Source organism: Thermothielavioides terrestris, chromosome 6 (assembly GCF_000226115.1).
Source record: "Thermothielavioides terrestris NRRL 8126 chromosome 6, complete sequence".
Lineage (NCBI taxonomy): Eukaryota > Fungi > Ascomycota > Sordariomycetes > Sordariales > Chaetomiaceae > Thermothielavioides > Thermothielavioides terrestris.
In genome coordinates, this window is record NC_016462.1 from 2,105,380 (window position 1) to 2,123,575 (window position 18,196).

Sequence of the window (18,196 nt, forward strand, 5' to 3'; positions counted from 1 at the left end):
GGGGCGCTGTGGCGGTGCCGAATTTCCAGGTTCACTGGTCGATGGCGTGCTACTGCGTCAGTCCAGTGCAATCCGTCACAGGAAGATTGGAATTGGGGGCGCCAAGAGAGTTTATTTGGCAACATTCCTTGGCAGCATGTTCACTAACTAACCTGGAACGGCTAGCGGCACTCCAACGTCAGGGCACCCCCCCCCCAAACCAAGGCCATCGGACGAGACAGGCGGGCAGCTGCGCGGCCCTCAATTGCCGCAAAACTGTGCTGCGTCGTGTTTCCTCGTGTTGCACGTTGCGCAGTGCTTGCTTCAACATCATTAACAGACATGAGGAAGCGGTCATGATCACATAGTCCGGGGACGCGCGGCAGCATTTTATTCACTCGTTTCAGTATTTCGTCGCCGCTGACCAGCCTCGAGCCACTCGCTTCACAATTCGTTTGCCGCGTCCAACTAGAGCCGCCAAAGCGTCCCGCAGTCCCAAAACGCCAACCCGCGCGCGATGCCGCATTCCACATCACATTCCGCGTTGCACTCGACCGGATCCCACATGCGGGCTGCATCGCAGACTCGCTCGTCCGGCACAAAGTCCCATGCCGATTCGAACGGGGGACCGGGGCAGGGGGAAACCGAGAAGTTCCCCGACTTCGACGCCGGTTACGCCGTTGCCGCCAACGGGCAGTTCGCCGGCCAGCGCTGGCAGCCGAACGGCCATGTCAATGGCAATACGACACCCTCAGCTGACCGCTGGCACGCCCGACGGGACAGCAGGGTGAGGTGGGCGCCAAGGGAGCCCGTCTCTGGTCCGCCGGGGGCGGCGTACGGGAGGAGAACCAGCCTCAGCAATGCCATGCACCGAATGCGCTCGGTCAACATGAGCCAGAACGCCCAAGAGATCGCTGACGCGCTGCGTGCTCCCGTCTCGTGGAAGCTGATTGTATGCCCTCGCCTTGCGGCAGTAGACATGTCTTAGTGCTGATTGTCCCCCTTTCGTGGCAGGTGCTCTGCATCATGTGGTACTGGTCGTCCGCCCTGACCAATACCTCTTCCAAGACCATCCTGACGGCCTTCGACAAGCCGGCGACTTTGACGCTCATCCAGTTTGCACTCGTGTCGTTGTACTGCATCTTGTTCTCCTGGCTGGCGTCGACCTTCCCGCAGCTGAGAACGGCCATCCCGGCTTTGAAGTATCCGATCCGATACCCATCGCGAGACGTAATCAAGACGACGCTGCCGCTGGCTGCCTTCCAGATCGGCGGTCACCTCCTGAGCTCGAATGCCACCTCCAAGATTCCCGTCTCTCTCGTGCACACCATCAAGGGCCTCTCGCCGCTCTTCACCGTGCTGGCGTACCGCTTCATCTTCGACATCCGCTACCCCAGAGCGACCTACTTCTCGCTCATACCGCTCACGATCGGCGTCATGCTCGCCTGCTCCGGCAACCACACGTTCGGCGGCCAATACCTCGGCATCCTCTACGCCCTGCTCGCCACCGTCATCTTCGTCACCCAGAATATATTTTCCAAGCGGCTCTTCAACGAGGCGGCGCGCGCCGAGCAGGAGGGGGCCGGGGCCCACTCGCGCAAGCTGGACAAGCTCAACCTGCTCTGCTACTCGTCCGGCCTGGCCTTCCTCCTCACGGGGCCCATTTGGCTGTGGTCCGAGGGCATCGGCATCCTGGGCGACTTCCTCTGGGACGGCAGCGTGGACCTGAACCAGAGCCCCAACTCGCTCGACCACGGGCCGCTGGTGCTCGAGTACGTGTTCAACGGCACGTTCCACTTCGCGCAGAACATCCTCGCCTTCGTGCTGCTGTCCATGGTCTCGCCCGTCACCTACTCGGTCGCCTCGCTGATCAAGCGCGTCTTCGTCATCATCATCGCCATCCTCTGGTTCCGCAGCCCGACCACCCGCGTCCAGGCCGCCGGCATCGCCCTCACCTTCCTGGGCCTCTACTTCTACGACCGCAGCAACGCCAAGAACAAGGCCGACCAGCGCGCCCGCTCCATGACCGAGTCCCGCCGCGCCGACGCCCTCCTCCCGCTGAGCGCCAAGCACGCCAACCTCCTCCTCAATTCATCGGCGGCGGGGAATCAGGGTGTGGCTGTTGCTTCGGGCGGCGGCCAGAACGGCGCGGTCGTGTTCGAGAGCCCCGTCGCTGTGTCTGCCGACGCAGCGGCGGCGGCGTTTGCATCGGGCGGCGGCGTCGCGGCGGCCGATAGTAAGAAATCGGATGATGTGGGCGGCGGGCGCGGCCCCGGCGGGCGGAATCGCGGGGCGAGCAATGCCGGCTGGCTGCCGCCCGGGACGAGACAGGAAGAGACCTGGCGGGCGGGCGACGGGCAGGCGGTCGCGGTTGCGGCGAGGTGAGGGGACCAGACTGCCTGGGAAGAGCATGGGATGCGGGAAGAGTATGGGATGGATGTGTGATGTTTTTGCGATGTCTGGACGATTGCGCTATGGGATTTTCAGCGGGCCATACAGGCGATGTCCGGGTTTGGCATCACGCCGTGTCATAGTGTGCGCGCTGGTACGACTGGATTGTATTTAGAGACGGCTTTGGGTTTCGCATACACTGGAGGGCTAGAGGGCGTTTTTCATATGGGTTACTTTTGCTTGTTTGAGAACAGGGCGCCTGGGTTGTTGTATGATATTATGCCCAAGGTATATAGATCTTGCATCTCACACCGATCACGAAGACGAACACTCGCGCTGGACGAATCCATTTACCGCCCACCAAACCGGGTATATGTACATACTTGTTGACCATGCACAACCATCAGTCACTAACCCGCTCCGCTCACTCAATCAACCAGTCCTCCACCTCCACCCCGACCCCTCTCCCCAACCCCCGAATCACCTCCCACCCAACATTAACCCTCCACTTCCCACCGCAATCCATCGGATCCCCCCCGCCGCCGACCCGCACGAGCAGGCGCAGGCTCGCCAGCGTGGCAATCGCCATCCCGACGTCCGCATCCCGCTGGCCCTTGCCGGCCGCTTCCTCCCCCGCAACACCGGAACCACCAGCAGGCACAGCAGCAGCAGCAGTAGTAGCAGCAGCAGCACGCGCCTCCCACTCGCCCCGCACGGCCGCGAAGATGGCCAGCATGCGCTCCAGCACGAAGGCGTGCGCGCCGAGCAGCTTGCGCGCGATCTTGCGGTGCTTGCTGCGGCCGCGACCGCCGCCGGCCACACCGCCGCCCCCGCCCCCGCCGCGGCGGCGGCGCTGCCGGTGGTAGTGCGTCGAGAAGAGGGTCACGTCGTGCCGGGTGGCGTTGTGCGAGGCGAGGTAGGCGGCGAGCAGGAGCAGGCGCGGAGTGGTGGGCAGGAGGGTTGCTAGGTCGGCGCCGGCGCCGGCGCCAGCGCCGGTGGTTACAGGTTTTTTATGTTGGATGGTGGTGGGTTTCGTCGTCGTCGTGCTCGTGGGGATGGCGAGCACGCCCGGGTCGAGGAGCCGCTCGTCCTGGAAGTGCAGGCGCGCGGCGACGAGGAGCTTGGAGAACTCGCGCGCGGAGTGGGTGCCGGCGTGGATGGGCGCGGTGAAGCGCGGCCAGAGGGCGGCGCAGGCGTGGTGGAAGGAGGGGAGGGTGCGGGAGGCGGCGCGGGCCAGGGCGTCGTGGACGGCGGCGGCGAAGCGGGCCCAGAGATCGGCGGTGTCGGAGGCGGTGGTGTTGGGGAGTGCCGGGGGCGGATTGGCAGAAAGGATAGTGACGAACTCTGGTTTGGTATAAGCCGGAAAGTGGAGGTGGGGAACGGAAGCAGTCCGCAGGAAGGAGGGTGGCGGGGATGTCACGATGAAGACTGTGGTGAGGCAGGGGATCTGGAGCGCGTTGTTAGTTCAGTGAAGAGTGGGAATACGGGGGTGGAGAGGGGCCACTCACGATCTCGGATAGCCTGGCAAGGGCGGGCAGCAGCGTATGAGGCGCGTCCCGCTGGCGGTCGATGGCGTCGAAGACGAGCACAAAGCGGAAGCCGTCCGGGCGAGGGGTGTACTTGAGCATCTTCGACAGCTCGACGGCCAGCTGCGACACGGTCTCGCACCTTGGCGGAGCGGCATCCCACCCCAAGGCATCGGCGACCTTGCCGACGACGCTCTCGTACAGATGGCGGGCGGTGATGCATTCGGCCGAGTTGATGATGGCGTGTCTCAGGTTGAAACCGTCATCGTCGGTCAGGGCCGACAGTCTGCCCAGCAGTGCTGCCGTGATGGCACTCTTGCCTGTGGCTTCAGCGCCATAGATGACCAGATTGCGACAAGGCGCGGCGCCAGGCTGTTCCCTTGTTAATATTACACACAGTTTACTCGAAATCATGTATCGAGGAGCAGCAGAGCGGTCTCACCCAAATAAGCGTCGCTAAAGCTCGAATCTGCGTTTCCCGGCAGGGGAAGCTTTGGCTGAGGGTCGTCAAGATGAGCTCGTCGGGCAGCTGGAACAGGGAGCGGCTCATGGTGGTTGCAAGTTGGCACCTTTGACTCTTTGGTGAACCACATGTACCGTAGATGGACAGGTCTCTCGACTCATCGGCCAATGAGACGGATGTCCGCAGCCTGAGGTGGTTTACGCAGTACCTGGTAGCTCGGGCACACAGATGTGGAAGTCGCGGTACGCGCATCTCGGTGCAATTGGCGCGGCCGGCCACTGAGGGGATCCACTTTGGGCTTGCAGGGGCCGTAAGCACAAGGGAACGTTCACTCGCCGATTGGCCAGGTGAGGCAAGAGAGGACCTTCACCACCTTTCTGGACTGGCTGGGTGTTGTGGCGCCTGCGAGCTTCGCCAGCCAGTTTGGTTCCATTCCAGGTTACCAAACTAATCCGTGCATCCGTACTGTACATACGCTCCAAGGCGTTCAGGATACATTACATTATTCGGCGAGAATCGTCAGCTCTGTCATTCAGCCCCCTCCGTGGATTTCTGCGGCCATGCATCTAGCTCCTCGCTAGCGGCGCTGTGCTGGGACTGACGAATAAAAAATATAAAATCAGTAAACGCCATCTACCTTACAAAAACTTTGACTACAGAGGAGCAGAGGGCGATCGAGCTTCGCTCGCTGGTGTCGCCTGTCGCCTGGCAGAGCGCTGCCAAGCCTTTTCGGTCTTCGGTGTTTGATCCGCTCGGCCCGGCCCGGCGTCTTCACCATGCTCCGCGCCGGCCCGGAGTCATCGCCGGAGGCAGATGGACAGACCTCCGCCCTCGAGCCGTCGACATCCGTTGCGGCCCAACCCATCATGGTTGAGGATCTGAGCGTCTCCGTCGCCGCTGCGACGGCCAAAAAACCGTACCATGCCAAACGCCCGCACCGCAAGTCCAGGACAGGATGCCGCAACTGCAAGGCCCGCAAAGTCAAGTGCGACGAGGCCCGTCCCGTGTGCGGTGCCTGCGCCGCCCGGGACGAGAAGTGCCTCTATGTTGCTGCACCGAAGCACAACCCATCACCCTCGTCGTCCTCGCCCGGCCAGCAGTCAGCCTCCAGCCTCGCCCTCGCGGACACGGCCGTCACCCATCCACACCCGCACCCGCAACCTCTGTTCATCGCTGGCGGCCACGACGAGCTTGACATGCGGCTGCTCTGGTTCTACACCGCGGCCACCTATGCCTCCTTTTCTACCGGCAAGCTGAAGGAGCGCAGCGTCGACGTCATCCTCAAGGTCAATGTCGTGAAGCATGCCTTTGCCAACCCTTTCCTGATGAACTGCGTGCTGGCTCTCTCTGCGATGCACATCAACCACCTCGGACTGCGCAACATTGGCGTCACTCGCCAGCATGAGATTCGCTACCGAGCCAGGGCCTTCGAGACCTGCCGGAAGGCCGTCCAGGCCGCCGATCCCGCCACCTATCAGGCCCTGCTTGCCTCCTCCCTCCTGCTCTGCGGCCTGGCGACCCACGTGTTTCGCGGCGAGGACGCCCGGCCGCTGGCTGTGCTGGACTGGATGCTCCTCTGGAAAGGGATCGGCAGCATCATCGAGATCGTCCAGTCGTCGATGTGTTCCGGGGTCGGACCACTGTTCTACCGTTCCGGGGTCGGACCACTATTCTCCCGGCCCAAGGTAGATCTGGCTGCGTCCGCCAGGTGCCTCCCCAGCTACCTTCTGTTCATGATTGACTCCATCAAACCCGGCGAGCCCGAGTTCCCGCTCGTCCAGAGCTATTACAAGGCCCTGCAATTCCTCGGCTCCCTCTACCTGGAGCTCAACAACGGCTTTAGCCAGTTGCTGCGGTTGCGCATCGTAACCCTCATCACCTTCCTCCCCCCCAAGTTCATCGAGGCCGCCCGGGAAAGGCGGCCGCGTGCTCTTGTCATCGTGGCCCATTATCTTGTCTTCGCGAAACTCGCCGCCAAGACGTGCTGGTGGCTGGACGGCATCAGCGAGCACGAGATCCCGAACATACACGCCTTTCTCGGGCCCGAATGGCACTCTTTGCTGCGGGTGCCCATGGCGGCGCTGCTGCTGGCCAACGACAGGGATATCGCCCGGCTGCTGCTCGACGACCCTACCTGGGACCGGCCCACGAATATGGAAGACGAGCCGATGACGTCTGCGTCCGAGACGGAGCTTTCCATTCGCGCGGCCATGGCGGACGGAGAGACCGCCGAGGAGGTGGTGGCTTACCGCAAGAAGGAGTTTGAGTCTGGCGTCTCCTGACGGCCGCTGGGGTATATCTTTCTACATCTGAAGGGGCTTACAGACTTGTACGATATCTTCTGTCTCCGCTCGGAAGTGTCTGACTTTTTCCAAGTCACTTCCAGCCCAGACGCAGACTCACGACCGAGACGACTTTTTTTTTTCTGTTTTTCTTTTTCTTTTTCTTTTTCCTTTCCTTTTCTTCTTCTTCTTCTTTTTTCTTTTTCTTTTTCTTTTCTTTTTTGGTGTGTTTTGGTTTGTTTTGTTTTTGTAGCACGAGATACCTTGAGCCTTTAGACAAAGAGACAATTTCCACATGCAACATATGACACAACACCACCCTCACCCGGGTTCTGCCCTGGCGCATTCCTCACCGTCCCAAACTCAAAACAAATTCCCACTTGCCGTTAGGTACGCCAGCGCGCTGGGGTAACTTAAGTTACCGTCCGATGAGATCTCTCCCACTCACCTGCTTCCTGCAACTGAGCAAGCTCCCACCAGCGCCGTACAGCCGGAAACTCAGCAGGTCCATATCCCCCAAGCCATGCATGTATGGCATGGCCTTGAAGACGAGACAATCCCTTCAGAATGGTCACGCTTGGTGTGCCTCACACCTCGGCATCAGCATAAACCAGCACCATCAGATGCCCTCACGTTTCTTCTTCCCACAGGGCGGAACCCAAACCCAATGCCGACCCTCCCTTCCTCCCTCCTTGCTTGGGCCTCGGCAAGCCTGTTCACAAGCCGCCGGACCGACCAACTAGCAGACCGTACTTTTTTCAGTCGCAACTTCCCTGAACTTAACGCCCGTCCACCGTTGTTTATACATCCATCGCTCCCCGAAACATACAACCCCCCCCCCCCCCCAAAAAAAAAAAAAAAAAGGAAAAAAGAAAAAAGGAAAAAAAAAAAGAAAAGAAAGAAAAGAAAACAAAAAAAAGAAAGAAAAAGAAGAAGAGGGGAAGGAAAAGGAAGAGGAGGAAGAAAAAGAAAAAGAGGAAGAGGAAGAGGAAGAGGAAGAGGAAGAGGAAGAGGAAGAGGAAGAGGAAGAGGAAGAGGAAGAGGAAGAGGAAGAGGAAGAGGAAGAGGAAGAGGAAGAGGCAGAGGCAAAAGAAGAGGAAGAGGAAAAAGAAGAGGAAGAGGAAAAAGAAGAGGAAGAAGAAGAAGAGGCAGGAGAAACAGAAGAAGCAGAGGGGCTATGGGAGACTGGTATATGGTTTAGCGCACAAGGCTGCGTGGGTTGCCTTTCATCGCCAGAGTCTTATGAGAATGGTAATTCTTTATATGCCCGGTGGTCACTCTGCAGTGCTAGCGGCTGGTTCCAGTCCGGGAAGCACGGGAAGTACCGTCTCATACTATGAGCACCGCCGCTCACAACCAGGCGACGACGACAGAACAGGCTCGACTGATGGCCGGGCCAGCAGCCCAGGCAGAAGACCGCATACAAGCAACCAAGCCACATCAGGCCGGGTCAGACAGAGAAACTGGATTTGATACACAGCTCACAAAGGAAAGCCTGACTGAGCTAGAGGGAACTCCCCGGAAACCGTTTCGCTTCTATACACAAACACAGGTTGCCGATTCCTTCCCGATTTTACAGACGCACCGGCCCCCGCCTTCCACGTGCGCTCCGATTAAGAGCTCTTCTCGAGCTCGGCCAGAATCTTCTCACCCTTCTCCCGCGCCGACGCGAAGTCGCCCACCATGTAGAAAGCACCCTCGGGCAGGTCATCGCCCTCGCCGTTCAGGATCGCCTTGAACGAGGCGATGGTGTCCTTGAGATCGACGAGCTTGCCCTCGATACCAGTGAAGACCTGGGCGACCGTGAACGGCTGGCTCAGGAAACGCTGGATCTTACGGGCGCGCTCGACCGTGAGCTTGTCGGCTTCCGACAGCTCGTCCATGCCGAGAATGGCAATGATATCCTGCAGCGACTTGTACTCCTGGAGGATCTGCTGGACGCGCGTGGCAACCTCGTAGTGCTCCTGGCCGACGATACGGGGGTCCAGCATACGGGACTTGGAGTCGAGAGGGTCGACGGCGGGGTAGATACCCAGCTCGGAAATACCACGGGACAACACAGTGGTGGCGTCCAAGTGGGCGAAGGTGGTGGCGGGCGCAGGATCCGTCAGATCGTCAGCGGGCACGTAGACGGCCTGGACGGAGGTAATAGAGCCCTTCTTGGTGGTGGTGATACGCTCCTGCATACCACCCATGTCGACGGCGAGAGTGGGCTGGTAACCGACGGCAGAGGGGATACGACCGAGAAGGGCAGACACCTCAGAACCGGCCTGGGTGAAACGGAAGATGTTGTCAATGAAGAGAAGCACTGGATCCGTTAGCGATTCGCTGCACCTTTTTTTTTTCTTTTCTTTCTTTCTTTCTTTCTTTTTTTTTTTTTTTTTGAAGAAAAATTAAGAAAAAAAATTAAAAAAAGGAAAAAAACTGAAGAAAAAAGAAAAATCGAAGAAAAAAAGGGTTCTGTCGCATACCGTCCTGGCCTTCCACGTCCCGGAAGTATTCGGCGATAGTAAGACCCGTCAGAGCGACACGGGCACGAGCTCCGGGGGGCTCGTTCATCTGGCCGAAGACAAGGGCGACCTTGGAGTCGCCGTCGAGCTGAATGACGGAGGTCTGCTGCATTTCGTGGTACAGGTCGTTACCCTCACGGGTACGCTCGCCGACGCCGGTGAAGACGGAATAACCACCGTGGGCCTTGGCAATGTTGTTGATGAGCTCCTGGATGAACACGGTCTTGCCGACACCGGCACCACCGAAGAGACCAATCTTTCCACCACGGGCATAGGGGGCGAGCAGGTCGACGACTTTGATACCGGTAACCAGAATTTCAGCCGTCGTCGACTGGTCAGTGAACGCGGGAGCCTCGGCGTGGATAGGCAGCCTCTTGTCAGACTTGATGGGTCCCCGCTCGTCGATCGGGTCACCGGTGACGTTCATGATACGGCCGAGAGTGGCAGGGCCGACGCTAGACAGAAAACCACGTCAGCCGATGCCCAGATACGGCGGTGGGGCTTCCTCAAGCCCAAACGACTCACGGGATGGTGATGGGAGCACCGGCTGTTGCGACACAGTTAGCGGCTGACGCATGGGATAAAGCGCAAATCGGGAGCCACTCACTATCGGTAGCCTTGGCGCCACGAACCAGACCCTCAGTACCTGGAACCCTGCGTTTAGCACGCCCGTTCAAGCAGCCGGACGACGAGGCAACCAACCGTCCATGGCAATGCACCTCACGACGTTCTCGCCGAGATGTTGCTGTGACCCCGTTAGTACACCGTAGAGCTGCACGGGACGAAAACTTGGCATACCGCAACCTCGAGCACGAGCTTCTGGCCATTGTTGTCGGTCTCGAGGGCGTTGAGAATGGGGGGGAGCTTGTCGGTGTCGAACTTGACTGTCGTCCGTGTCAGCTGCATTCAGCGGGAAGCTGGAGGTGCGTGCGGGAGCGCGTTGAGGCCACAGGGCGGGACTAACCATCGACGACGGCACCTGGTTGATGTTTTCGCGGTTAGCTAAGCGACCCAATTTTCCCGGCACTGGCATTGGGGGATTCGGCAGCGCGTCGGGAACGAAGCTTACCGATGACCTGGTAGATCTTGCCGTCACCAACACCGGCAGTGCTGGCGAACCTGCTGAAGGCCGGGGCCCTGATGTTGAGGCTGGCCGGGCGAGCCGCGCGACGAGCGGCCGCCGCGAACGAAGGACGGGCTGTCCGGGCGAAGGCGGAAATGCCGCTGCGCAGTCGACGAAAAGCTTTGCATCAGCATCAATTGGTCGCAATTGGTGCGAATCGGTACGATAAACTCGGCGGGCCGGCTGCAACTCACCTCTTGAGCATCGTGACGATGATTAAGGGCGGACTTTTGGGACGGTGGATGACAGTGAGGAAAGATGGGCTTCGGGGGAGGAAGAAAACGGGTTCGAAAATCTCTCGACCAGCCTTCCGGCTAGGAGCTGCGGAGCTCCAGTTTCAACACGTGACTTCCTGCTTCGGGAAACTGTGGGCCGCCCCGCCCACCTATTTTCGTGAGAACACGGAACACCTCGCAGTTCCTTCGCTCTTTCTCAAGCTTCACCATAGCATTTTGCCGCGATTCTTCGCTGGCCAACACTCTATAGGTGGAGTTGAGCTCTCCAGCTAGAACTCTTCTTTTGCTATCCACTAGCCAATCCGCGTGAACTTCATCGTAAAGTGCTATGGTTTATAGCTTTATTGTGTGTTATAACCTTTCCTATATAAACAACTGGATCCCACGTTCCTCAACCGAGCTCTTACCGTGTAACTATGGAATACATACCTAGAAGTGCTCTCCCTCCTTCAAGCATCACCGTTTCGCCTTCTCTAGTCATCCTTCTACCTTTCCTGTGATTCACATTCTCTTGGCATTTCCGCATCATAGCCTAGGGCCACCCACCCGGGCTCCTCGAACTGGGAAACACTGAAGAGGATGATATAGGACGGTAATGGCTAGAATAAAGTCTACTATGACATTGACCCTTGCTGTTCAATGTGAGGACGAGGACAAGGACAAGGAACCTGCGCTAAGGCCTATATTTTTTTTCCTTTTCTTCTTTTCTTCTTTTCTTCTTTTCTTCTTTTCTTCTTTTCTTCTTTTCTTCTTTTCTTCTTTTCTTTCTTTTCTTCTTTCGTTTCTTTTTTTTTCTCTTTTTCCTTTCCTTTCCTTTCTCCTTTCCTTTCTCCTTTCCTTTCTCCTTTCCTTTCTCCTTTCCTTTCTCCTTTCCTTTCTCCTTTCCTTTCTCCTTCTTTCTTTCTTCCTTTTTTTTTCTTTTAAAGAAAAAGGAGTTAGTTTCCTTAGAGTGGCTTGAACAAGAGCTCTTGAGTTACTGGGATAGAACTTTGCGGGAGTTCTGAATATAAAGCTGGCCTTGGCAAGAACTGCCACTGCTGGCGAGGAGATACTGAAACCCGTGCTGACCCCCTATGTATCCGTATTGCGTTATATACACGAGGAGCGAGGCTGCAAGGAAGCCTGGAGAGAGGGAAAGCTTTCCTATCCACCAGCTAACTTTCCTTCCAGATCTATTTCATCTGGCAAAGCCACAGCAGTCAGCGAAGTGGTCTTCCAGCCTCCCTACCTATCTACAACTTGGCTAAATCATGTGGCATCTCATGCAACTTTCGATCCCGTCGCTTCACTGACATCCGAGGCTCAGCAGTGCACAGCGGAGGAGCACCCTCTTCTTATCCCCGCCGCCTTTTAGCCCGTGCCCGCAACTGAATACAATGCCCTCCTACCTCCGGGCGCCATCTCCCAGCCGAGAGTATTACTTCTGGGATATTGTCGACTCGGGCGCCAGAACCTAGACCAGAGTCAGATAGAGAACCCAACACACCACGATCCACTGGGTGAGAAAATACCAGAGCAGTCCTGCACGGAATGTAAACATGGGTGCAATTCTTCCTGCCGTTCCACTCGAGCGGCTGCGTGAAGAAGCGGGTGCTCTGGTCGAGGCGGCAGAAGCCGCCGTGCTCCTTGGCATCCGTGTCGAGCACGATGCGGTAGGTGCCGGGGGCCTCGATGCCGATGCGGTAGTCGGTGAAGCTCTGGGTCGGGTGGAAGTTGAAGACGAATACGACGCCGGCGCGCTCGAAGACGATGACCTTGTCGGCCTCGTGCTTGAGCGAGATGTAGGCCTGCGGCGCGTGCAGCCAGCCGTACTTGTCCTCGCAGAGGTTCATGGAGCGGTCGAAGTTGTTGAGGAACTGGTACCGCAGCAGGTGGTCCTCGGTCAGGTTCAGCTGCCGCCGCGCGTACCAGAACGAGTTCTGGTTGCCCTCGCGCGGGAAGTCGAGCCACTCTGGGTGCCCGAACTCGTTGCCCTCGAAGTTGAGCCAGCCTTCGCCGGCCAGGCCGTGCGTCAGCAGCCGGATCATCTTGTGCAGCGCCATGCCCCGGTCGATAACCGGAGTGAGCGGCCCGAGGACCGACATGTTGGTGTACAGCTCGGCGTCGCAGAGGTGCATCATGAGCGTCTTGTCTCCAACCAGGCTGCAGGCAAGTTAGCTGCAAGATGGCACGAGAACAGAGCGAAGGAGAAGCTTACGCCTGGTCGTGGCTCTCGGCATAGGCAATCGTCTTCTCCCCGTGGCGGCGGTTTGTCAGAGTCCAGCAAATGTTGCCAATGTCCCAGTCCTCATCCTTCTTCTCCTTGAGGATCTTGATCCACATGTCCGGGATGGCCATGGCAAGCCTATAGTCAAACCCAACGCCTCCCAGAGAGAGCGGCAGGCATAGTGCTGGCATGCCCGACACGTCCTCGGCAACGGTGATGACCTCCGGATACAGCGTATGGAGCATCTCGTTGGCCAGCATGAGATAGACGACGGCATCTTCGTCAACGCTGGGCCCGAAGTACTCGTGGTAGCTGCCAGAGAAGCCGCTGTGAGTCCTTGTCAGCATATTGCATCAAGAATGGCTGGCTCAGGCAGGAACTGGAACTGGAGACAAACGCACGTTCCGATGCCGTGATGCAGATAGAGCATGCTAGTCACGCCGTCGAACCGGAAGCCGTCAAAGCGGTACTCGTCCATCCAGAAGCGCAGGTTGCTGAGCAGGAAGCGCAGGACCTCGTGGTGGCCATAGTTGAAGAGCCTGCTGTCCCAGAGCTCGTGCCGGCCCCGGCCGCCCTCGTGGAAGTACTGATGGTCTGTGCCATCGAACTGGTTCAGCCCGTCCAGCACGTTCTTGGACGCATGGCTGTGCACGACGTCGAGTAGCACCACCAAGCCCAGGCTGTGCGCCACATCGACTAGCTCCTTCAGGTCCTCGGGCTCGCCGTACCGGCTGCTGGCGGCGAAGAAGTTGTTGACCTGGTAGCCGAAGCTGGCGTAGTAGGCGTGTTCCATGATGGCCATGAGCTGGATGGCGTTGTAACCCAGGTTCTTAATGCGTGGAAGCATGTTCTTGGTGAACTCCTTGTAGGTGGTGACACGCAGCTCGGGCGACGAGATGCCGACGTGGGCCTCGTAGATGCGCAGGCTGGCGGGCTTCTTGGGCCGCTCGTGCTTGAAGGAGTACCTGGATTCCGCGGGGGGGTTCCAGAAGCGGGCATCGTACGCAGGCGAGATGGAGAGGTCCTGCGTGGCGTACTTGATCCAAGCGGGCAGCCTGTCGACCCATTCTGCCGTTGGGAGCTCGAGGGATATCTAGGACTGTCAGGCCGGGGTGCTTTCATATGCGAGCGATCTTCCAGCGGGCGCATACCTTGATTTTGGAGTTGTGCGGTATCGCGGGCTTGCCGTCAGCGGCGGGCGGGATTGTAATCTCGAAGACACCGAACTCATTCTTCTTCATAGGATGGGCTTTCCTATCCCACTTGTCTAAGATGCGAGAGGCGCGGTGAGAACCTGCTGTCCCTGAGATACGGGGCACGGCCGAGCGAACTCACTGAAGTCGCCGATCAGAGAAGCTCGGACAGCATTAGGCGCCCATTCCCTGTACACAATGGTACCGTCGCCTTTCACTCGCAGGCCGAAGATATCCGTCCCCTGAAACTGATCAGCTTGAGCCCCTGAAAGTAGTCCGAATCAGCTGGCGCACCTTGCTGAACTTGTCCAGGCCGCCTTCGGTCTCGTTAAGCCGCTTGATCCATTCCTGAGCCTTGGCGTAGCGTCGCTTCAGCGAGTCCTGGAAAGGCGAGAGCCAAGGGTCAAGCTTCAAGACTCCTGTAATCCGTATCCAGCTGGGTCAGTGACCCGCACCCGCACCAGCACCAGCACCCCAGAGACGGAGATAATGCGAGGAGTGACACACCGGTGCCATCCTTGGGGATATCGTCTCCGGCCACTTTTCCCCCGCCCACCAGCGTGTTTGACGAGTTCACCGCAATGGGATCCATCTTTGCTGCGCCCTGTGTATCCGGCTCTCGGAGGCTCCAAAGGTGCAATTCCCGCTCCTATGGATGCTCTGATCAAGGTCCTGGTACGGAGGCACACCCAGATGTTTCACCTGCCACTGGGACAAGGAATGTGAGTCCAATGTGGCCGTTAGAGGCGGCGTCTCGAGAATGAACAAATTGACCGTCGCGCTCGCTGGAGTCGCGCCTGGAGCTAGGTAAATGCGTACTAAACAACGCGCGAGCTCGTCGGTGAGCTTGGAGCTTTGGGTGGCCGGTCCAGGAGAGCAGTGGGATGTCTTGTAACGAATGCGCAAACGCAAGATTACATCATGTCTCCCGTTCTTAGGCCCCTTGTCCCCTCCCCAATCCAACCAAAACACTTCACCCCTACCTCGGTAGCCTAAGGAGCTGGAGCTTTACCTAGTGGCTACCAGTTGCCTTGGCCCCCTGTGCCGCCTCAATTCCACTTGGCAAGGCCGACTTCGTGCGCCAATCTCAAATGCTGCTGCACCGCCTTATCGCAGGTGGGAGTGTGATAACTAGGTACCTTACACTAAAGCAGTGAATGTGAATGTGAGGCAGATGCCGCTCGCATTCCGCGGCGAGAGGTGGGGCTTTCAGGACCTACCCGTATCCATACGTCTATACAGTGCCCCCCTGGTTTGTTTGTTAGTTTGGTACTTACGGTGGGCCACAACAAGGGTTTGAAAGCCAATCAACAATGGAGTACAAAAACTGTACAGTACTTAATCTTCCATAGAAAAACAGAAGCGAAACAGGTCACTCTCAGTACCCCGTGTACCCCCCCGATTCTCAATCACCTGCGCCAGCCGCCTTGGCATAGAATGAACCCGACCAACCGCAACAGATAGTCAGAGGGCACTGCATTCCACACCTACAAAATAGCTTCCTTCAATGCCTCGCCGGTTGGCCGGGTAGGATAGTTGCGTTCGATCCACCGCTTCATTCAAATGGCTGATTGGCTGATTTGGCTGCCCTGGCCGATTTTGAAGGATTTGATGGTTTTGATGATGGTGATGCTTTTTTGATGGTTTGGTGGAATGCAGTGCCAGACCTGGGAGCTAGGAACCGAACCGGTGGGTAAAACTGCCGATTTTTGGTTGGCTGCAGGGCCCTGTCAAAAAGTGGGGCGAAGAACCAAACTAACAAACAAACCAGGGTTGTACTGTACTATCCCACTGCAGTGATCGGACCCGAGCTAAGGAACTACCTTACCTTCCGTACAGTGGGTCATCAGGGAGGGTAGCTGCGGCAAGTGGAGGCTTAGGTAGTTAACGCTCCTTCCATTCCAGTGGCCAGCGTTCCCCGCAGTGCCCATGATGCTTCCCCGTTTGCGCAATCGCCATCCAACGGGCTTGGCTCCTGCTTGACCAGGCATGGGGCTGCTCCGTCATCCCCCCGCCTCTGGGCCTCCGTCCACGAAGTCAAGACAAGTTTTCCCAAAAAGCAGGCCTTGAGACTTGGGCTGCAATTTATCTTCCATTTGTGTAGAAAGCCCGCCGTCCAGCCCAGAGCATGACCGCCGGCCAAGTACCAGTACGATGATGTCGCTGCTCGCGCGACCAAGAGCGCCGCCGAGCGTCGCCACCCTCCGAGCCTCCCGGGGCCGCGTCCGCGGTCGGGTCCGGCTTCGACATCCGGCCTTCGGCTACTCGACATCAAGCTCCCTCCTCTCGAGCCCGCGCCGGACGAACGATTTCACTTCCGGGTACACCAGCACATACGATCCGAACCAAGAAACCGGCCGTGGGCCCATCTTCGACAAGCACACCTTCGGCGTCCCGCAGTTTTATCCGCGCGACCTGAAGAGGCGGGTGGACGATTACGTCGTCGGCCAGGAGCGCGCCAAGAAGATCATATGTTCAGTCATTTTCAACCATTACCAGGGCTTGCGGCGGCGGCAGCACCACGAGCTGCAAGACCAGCGCTTGCGCGAGAAGCTGCAGCGGCAACAGTTCGCCCAGAACCAGCAGGCTCTTTATGAGCGTGCCCCTCGGGATCTCCCCCGGGAGACGGAAGGTAGGCGGCGGCCCCCGCGTCGTTATGAGTTCGCTGCGGGATCTGGTGGATCGACTGACGATGACTTACCACCCCAAAGATGAATTTCCGGGGCACCATGAATCTGTCCGAGGCGCTTACCCAGGCCCGGACAGCCCGGCCGACTTCCGCGCAGATGACTTTTACATCCCCGAGGACGCATCCACGCCCGAACATGTCAAGATCGACAAGAGCAACCTGCTCCTCATTGGACCTACTGGCGTGGGGAAGACGTACATTCTCGAGTGCGTAACCGAGGGATCGCGTCTCGCCTGCGCGCGAACCCTTGGCTGACTGCCGTGGTACAGGACCCTGAGCAAAAAGCTCAACGTACCGTTCACCATAAGCGACTGCAACTCGTTCACGCAAGCCGGGTACATCGGACAGGACGTCGAGTCGTGCATCGAACGGCTGCTCATCGAGGCCAATTATGATACCAAGGCGGCCCAGAACGGGATCGTGGTGCTCGACGAGTTCGACAAGATCGCGAAGCGCGACACGACGAACGGGAGAGACGTAGGAGGCGAAGGGGTACAGCAAGCGCTTTTGAAGCTTGTGGAAGGCACCAAGGTTACGATCAACATCAAGGACAACAGATCATCGCGCACGACACCGAACAACCCACCCGGCGGCTACGGGCCGACGACGCCGCCGTCGGCGCCCCCGTCTGGCAAGGTCGACCAGTATATCATCGACACCTCGAACATTCTCTTCGTCTTCTCGGGTGCGTTTGTCGGCCTGGAGAAGGTAGTGCTTCGGAGGGTCGCAAAGCCGTCGATCGGGTTCGGCTCCGAAGTGCGCGGGCGCGATTTCTCACTCTCTAGTGGGAAGGATATCCTTCCCCCGGAGATGTACAACCATCTTCCGCACCAACCGGCTTTCCCTGGCGGGTCGACCGGCGGCGGGTTCACGCCGCTGGATTTAACCACGCCGGCCGACCTCCAAGCCTACGGCTTCATCCCGGAGCTGATCGGGCGGCTGCACAACATCTGCGCGCTGACGCCGCTGTCTCTCGACGAGCTCTACCGCATCCTGACGGAGCCCCGCAACAGCCTGGTGGCGCAGTACACGGCCCTGTTTGAGACGTACCCCAGCAAGCTGTTCTTCACGCGCCGGGCGTTGTACGCCATCGCCCAGCGGGCGGCCAAGAACGAGACGGGCGCGCGCGGGCTCAAGATGGAGATGGAGCGCGTGCTGGCCGAGCCCATGTTCGACGCGCCGATGCCGTACGTGCTCATCACCGAGGCGTGCGTCAACGGCACCGAGAAGGCGTGCTACTGGGGCAAGGACGGAAAGTTGGAGCTTGAACGGCGGATCCTGGAGGAGGATGGAGATCCGAACGCGGGCGAGCAGGCCGACGTGACGCTTGAGCAGTTCCGCGAGGCGGGACTGAGCGGTGCTTGAGCGCCGAGAGAAGGGCTGGGTATATACGATTTATGCGGCAAAGGACATTATGACGAGGCGTTCGGTAGGGTATGGGCAGGTACTCTGAGTTTGCTTTTTGGATCCGGGACATACAGTTGGGAGGTGGACTTGGCGCATCGCTTTTACTGCCCGTTGAGAGGGCACAGATGGGTTATTCTGCGGTCCGGCAAGCATGAGCGTGGTTGGCAATAGACCGGCATATAGCTGGATCC

The 18,196-nt window shown here is 58.5% G+C and overlaps 6 protein-coding genes across 6 annotated transcripts; 3 read left to right on the plus strand and 3 right to left on the minus strand.

Annotated features, from left to right (window-relative positions):
• The first annotated feature begins 236 nt into the window (after positions 1-236).
• THITE_2124103 (uncharacterized protein) lies at positions 237-2,503 on the plus strand. Its single transcript, XM_003657858.1, has 2 exons — positions 237-931; positions 994-2,503. Exons 1-2 carry the CDS (start codon positions 545-547, stop codon positions 2,362-2,364), a joined length of 1,758 nt encoding a protein of 585 aa, XP_003657906.1. The 5' UTR covers positions 237-544; the 3' UTR covers positions 2,365-2,503.
• Positions 2,504-2,794: 291 nt separating this feature from the next.
• Positions 2,795-4,446, minus strand: THITE_159326 (uncharacterized protein; the record flags this gene model as incomplete). Its single annotated transcript, XM_003657859.1, has 3 exons — positions 2,795-3,817; positions 3,879-4,268; positions 4,339-4,446. The coding sequence occupies 3 exons, from the start codon at positions 4,444-4,446 to the stop codon at positions 2,795-2,797; spliced, it is 1,521 nt and encodes a 506-aa protein (XP_003657907.1).
• Positions 4,447-5,267: 821 nt separating this feature from the next.
• On the plus strand, positions 5,268-6,500 carry THITE_13184 (uncharacterized protein; the record flags this gene model as incomplete). Its single annotated transcript, XM_003657860.1, has 1 exon — positions 5,268-6,500. A coding segment is annotated over one exon (1,233 nt), but the record flags the coding sequence as incomplete, so codon positions are not given.
• Positions 6,501-8,117: 1,617 nt separating this feature from the next.
• On the minus strand, positions 8,118-10,563 carry THITE_2124112 (uncharacterized protein). The gene is made up of 9 exons (XM_003657861.1): positions 10,469-10,563; positions 10,221-10,375; positions 10,116-10,130; positions 9,950-10,035; positions 9,854-9,896; positions 9,759-9,797; positions 9,677-9,698; positions 9,113-9,606; positions 8,118-8,949 (listed from the first exon to the last, which is right to left on the minus strand). Exons 1-9 carry the CDS (start codon positions 10,477-10,479, stop codon positions 8,255-8,257), a joined length of 1,560 nt encoding a protein of 519 aa, XP_003657909.1. The 5' UTR covers positions 10,480-10,563; the 3' UTR covers positions 8,118-8,254.
• Positions 10,564-11,842: 1,279 nt separating this feature from the next.
• Positions 11,843-14,858, minus strand: THITE_2124116 (glycoside hydrolase family 13 protein). The gene is made up of 8 exons (XM_003657862.1): positions 14,417-14,858; positions 14,204-14,328; positions 14,052-14,151; positions 13,868-13,983; positions 13,118-13,809; positions 12,708-13,043; positions 12,022-12,652; positions 11,843-11,963 (listed from the first exon to the last, which is right to left on the minus strand). The coding sequence occupies exons 1-8, from the start codon at positions 14,499-14,501 to the stop codon at positions 11,928-11,930; spliced, it is 2,121 nt and encodes a 706-aa protein (XP_003657910.1). The 5' UTR covers positions 14,502-14,858; the 3' UTR covers positions 11,843-11,927.
• A 981-nt stretch (positions 14,859-15,839) lies between these two features.
• On the plus strand, positions 15,840-18,086 carry THITE_2124121 (uncharacterized protein). The gene is made up of 3 exons (XM_003657863.1): positions 15,840-16,541; positions 16,621-16,804; positions 16,868-18,086. The coding sequence occupies exons 1-3, from the start codon at positions 16,067-16,069 to the stop codon at positions 17,961-17,963; spliced, it is 1,755 nt and encodes a 584-aa protein (XP_003657911.1). The 5' UTR covers positions 15,840-16,066; the 3' UTR covers positions 17,964-18,086.
• Positions 18,087-18,196: the final 110 nt, after the last annotated feature.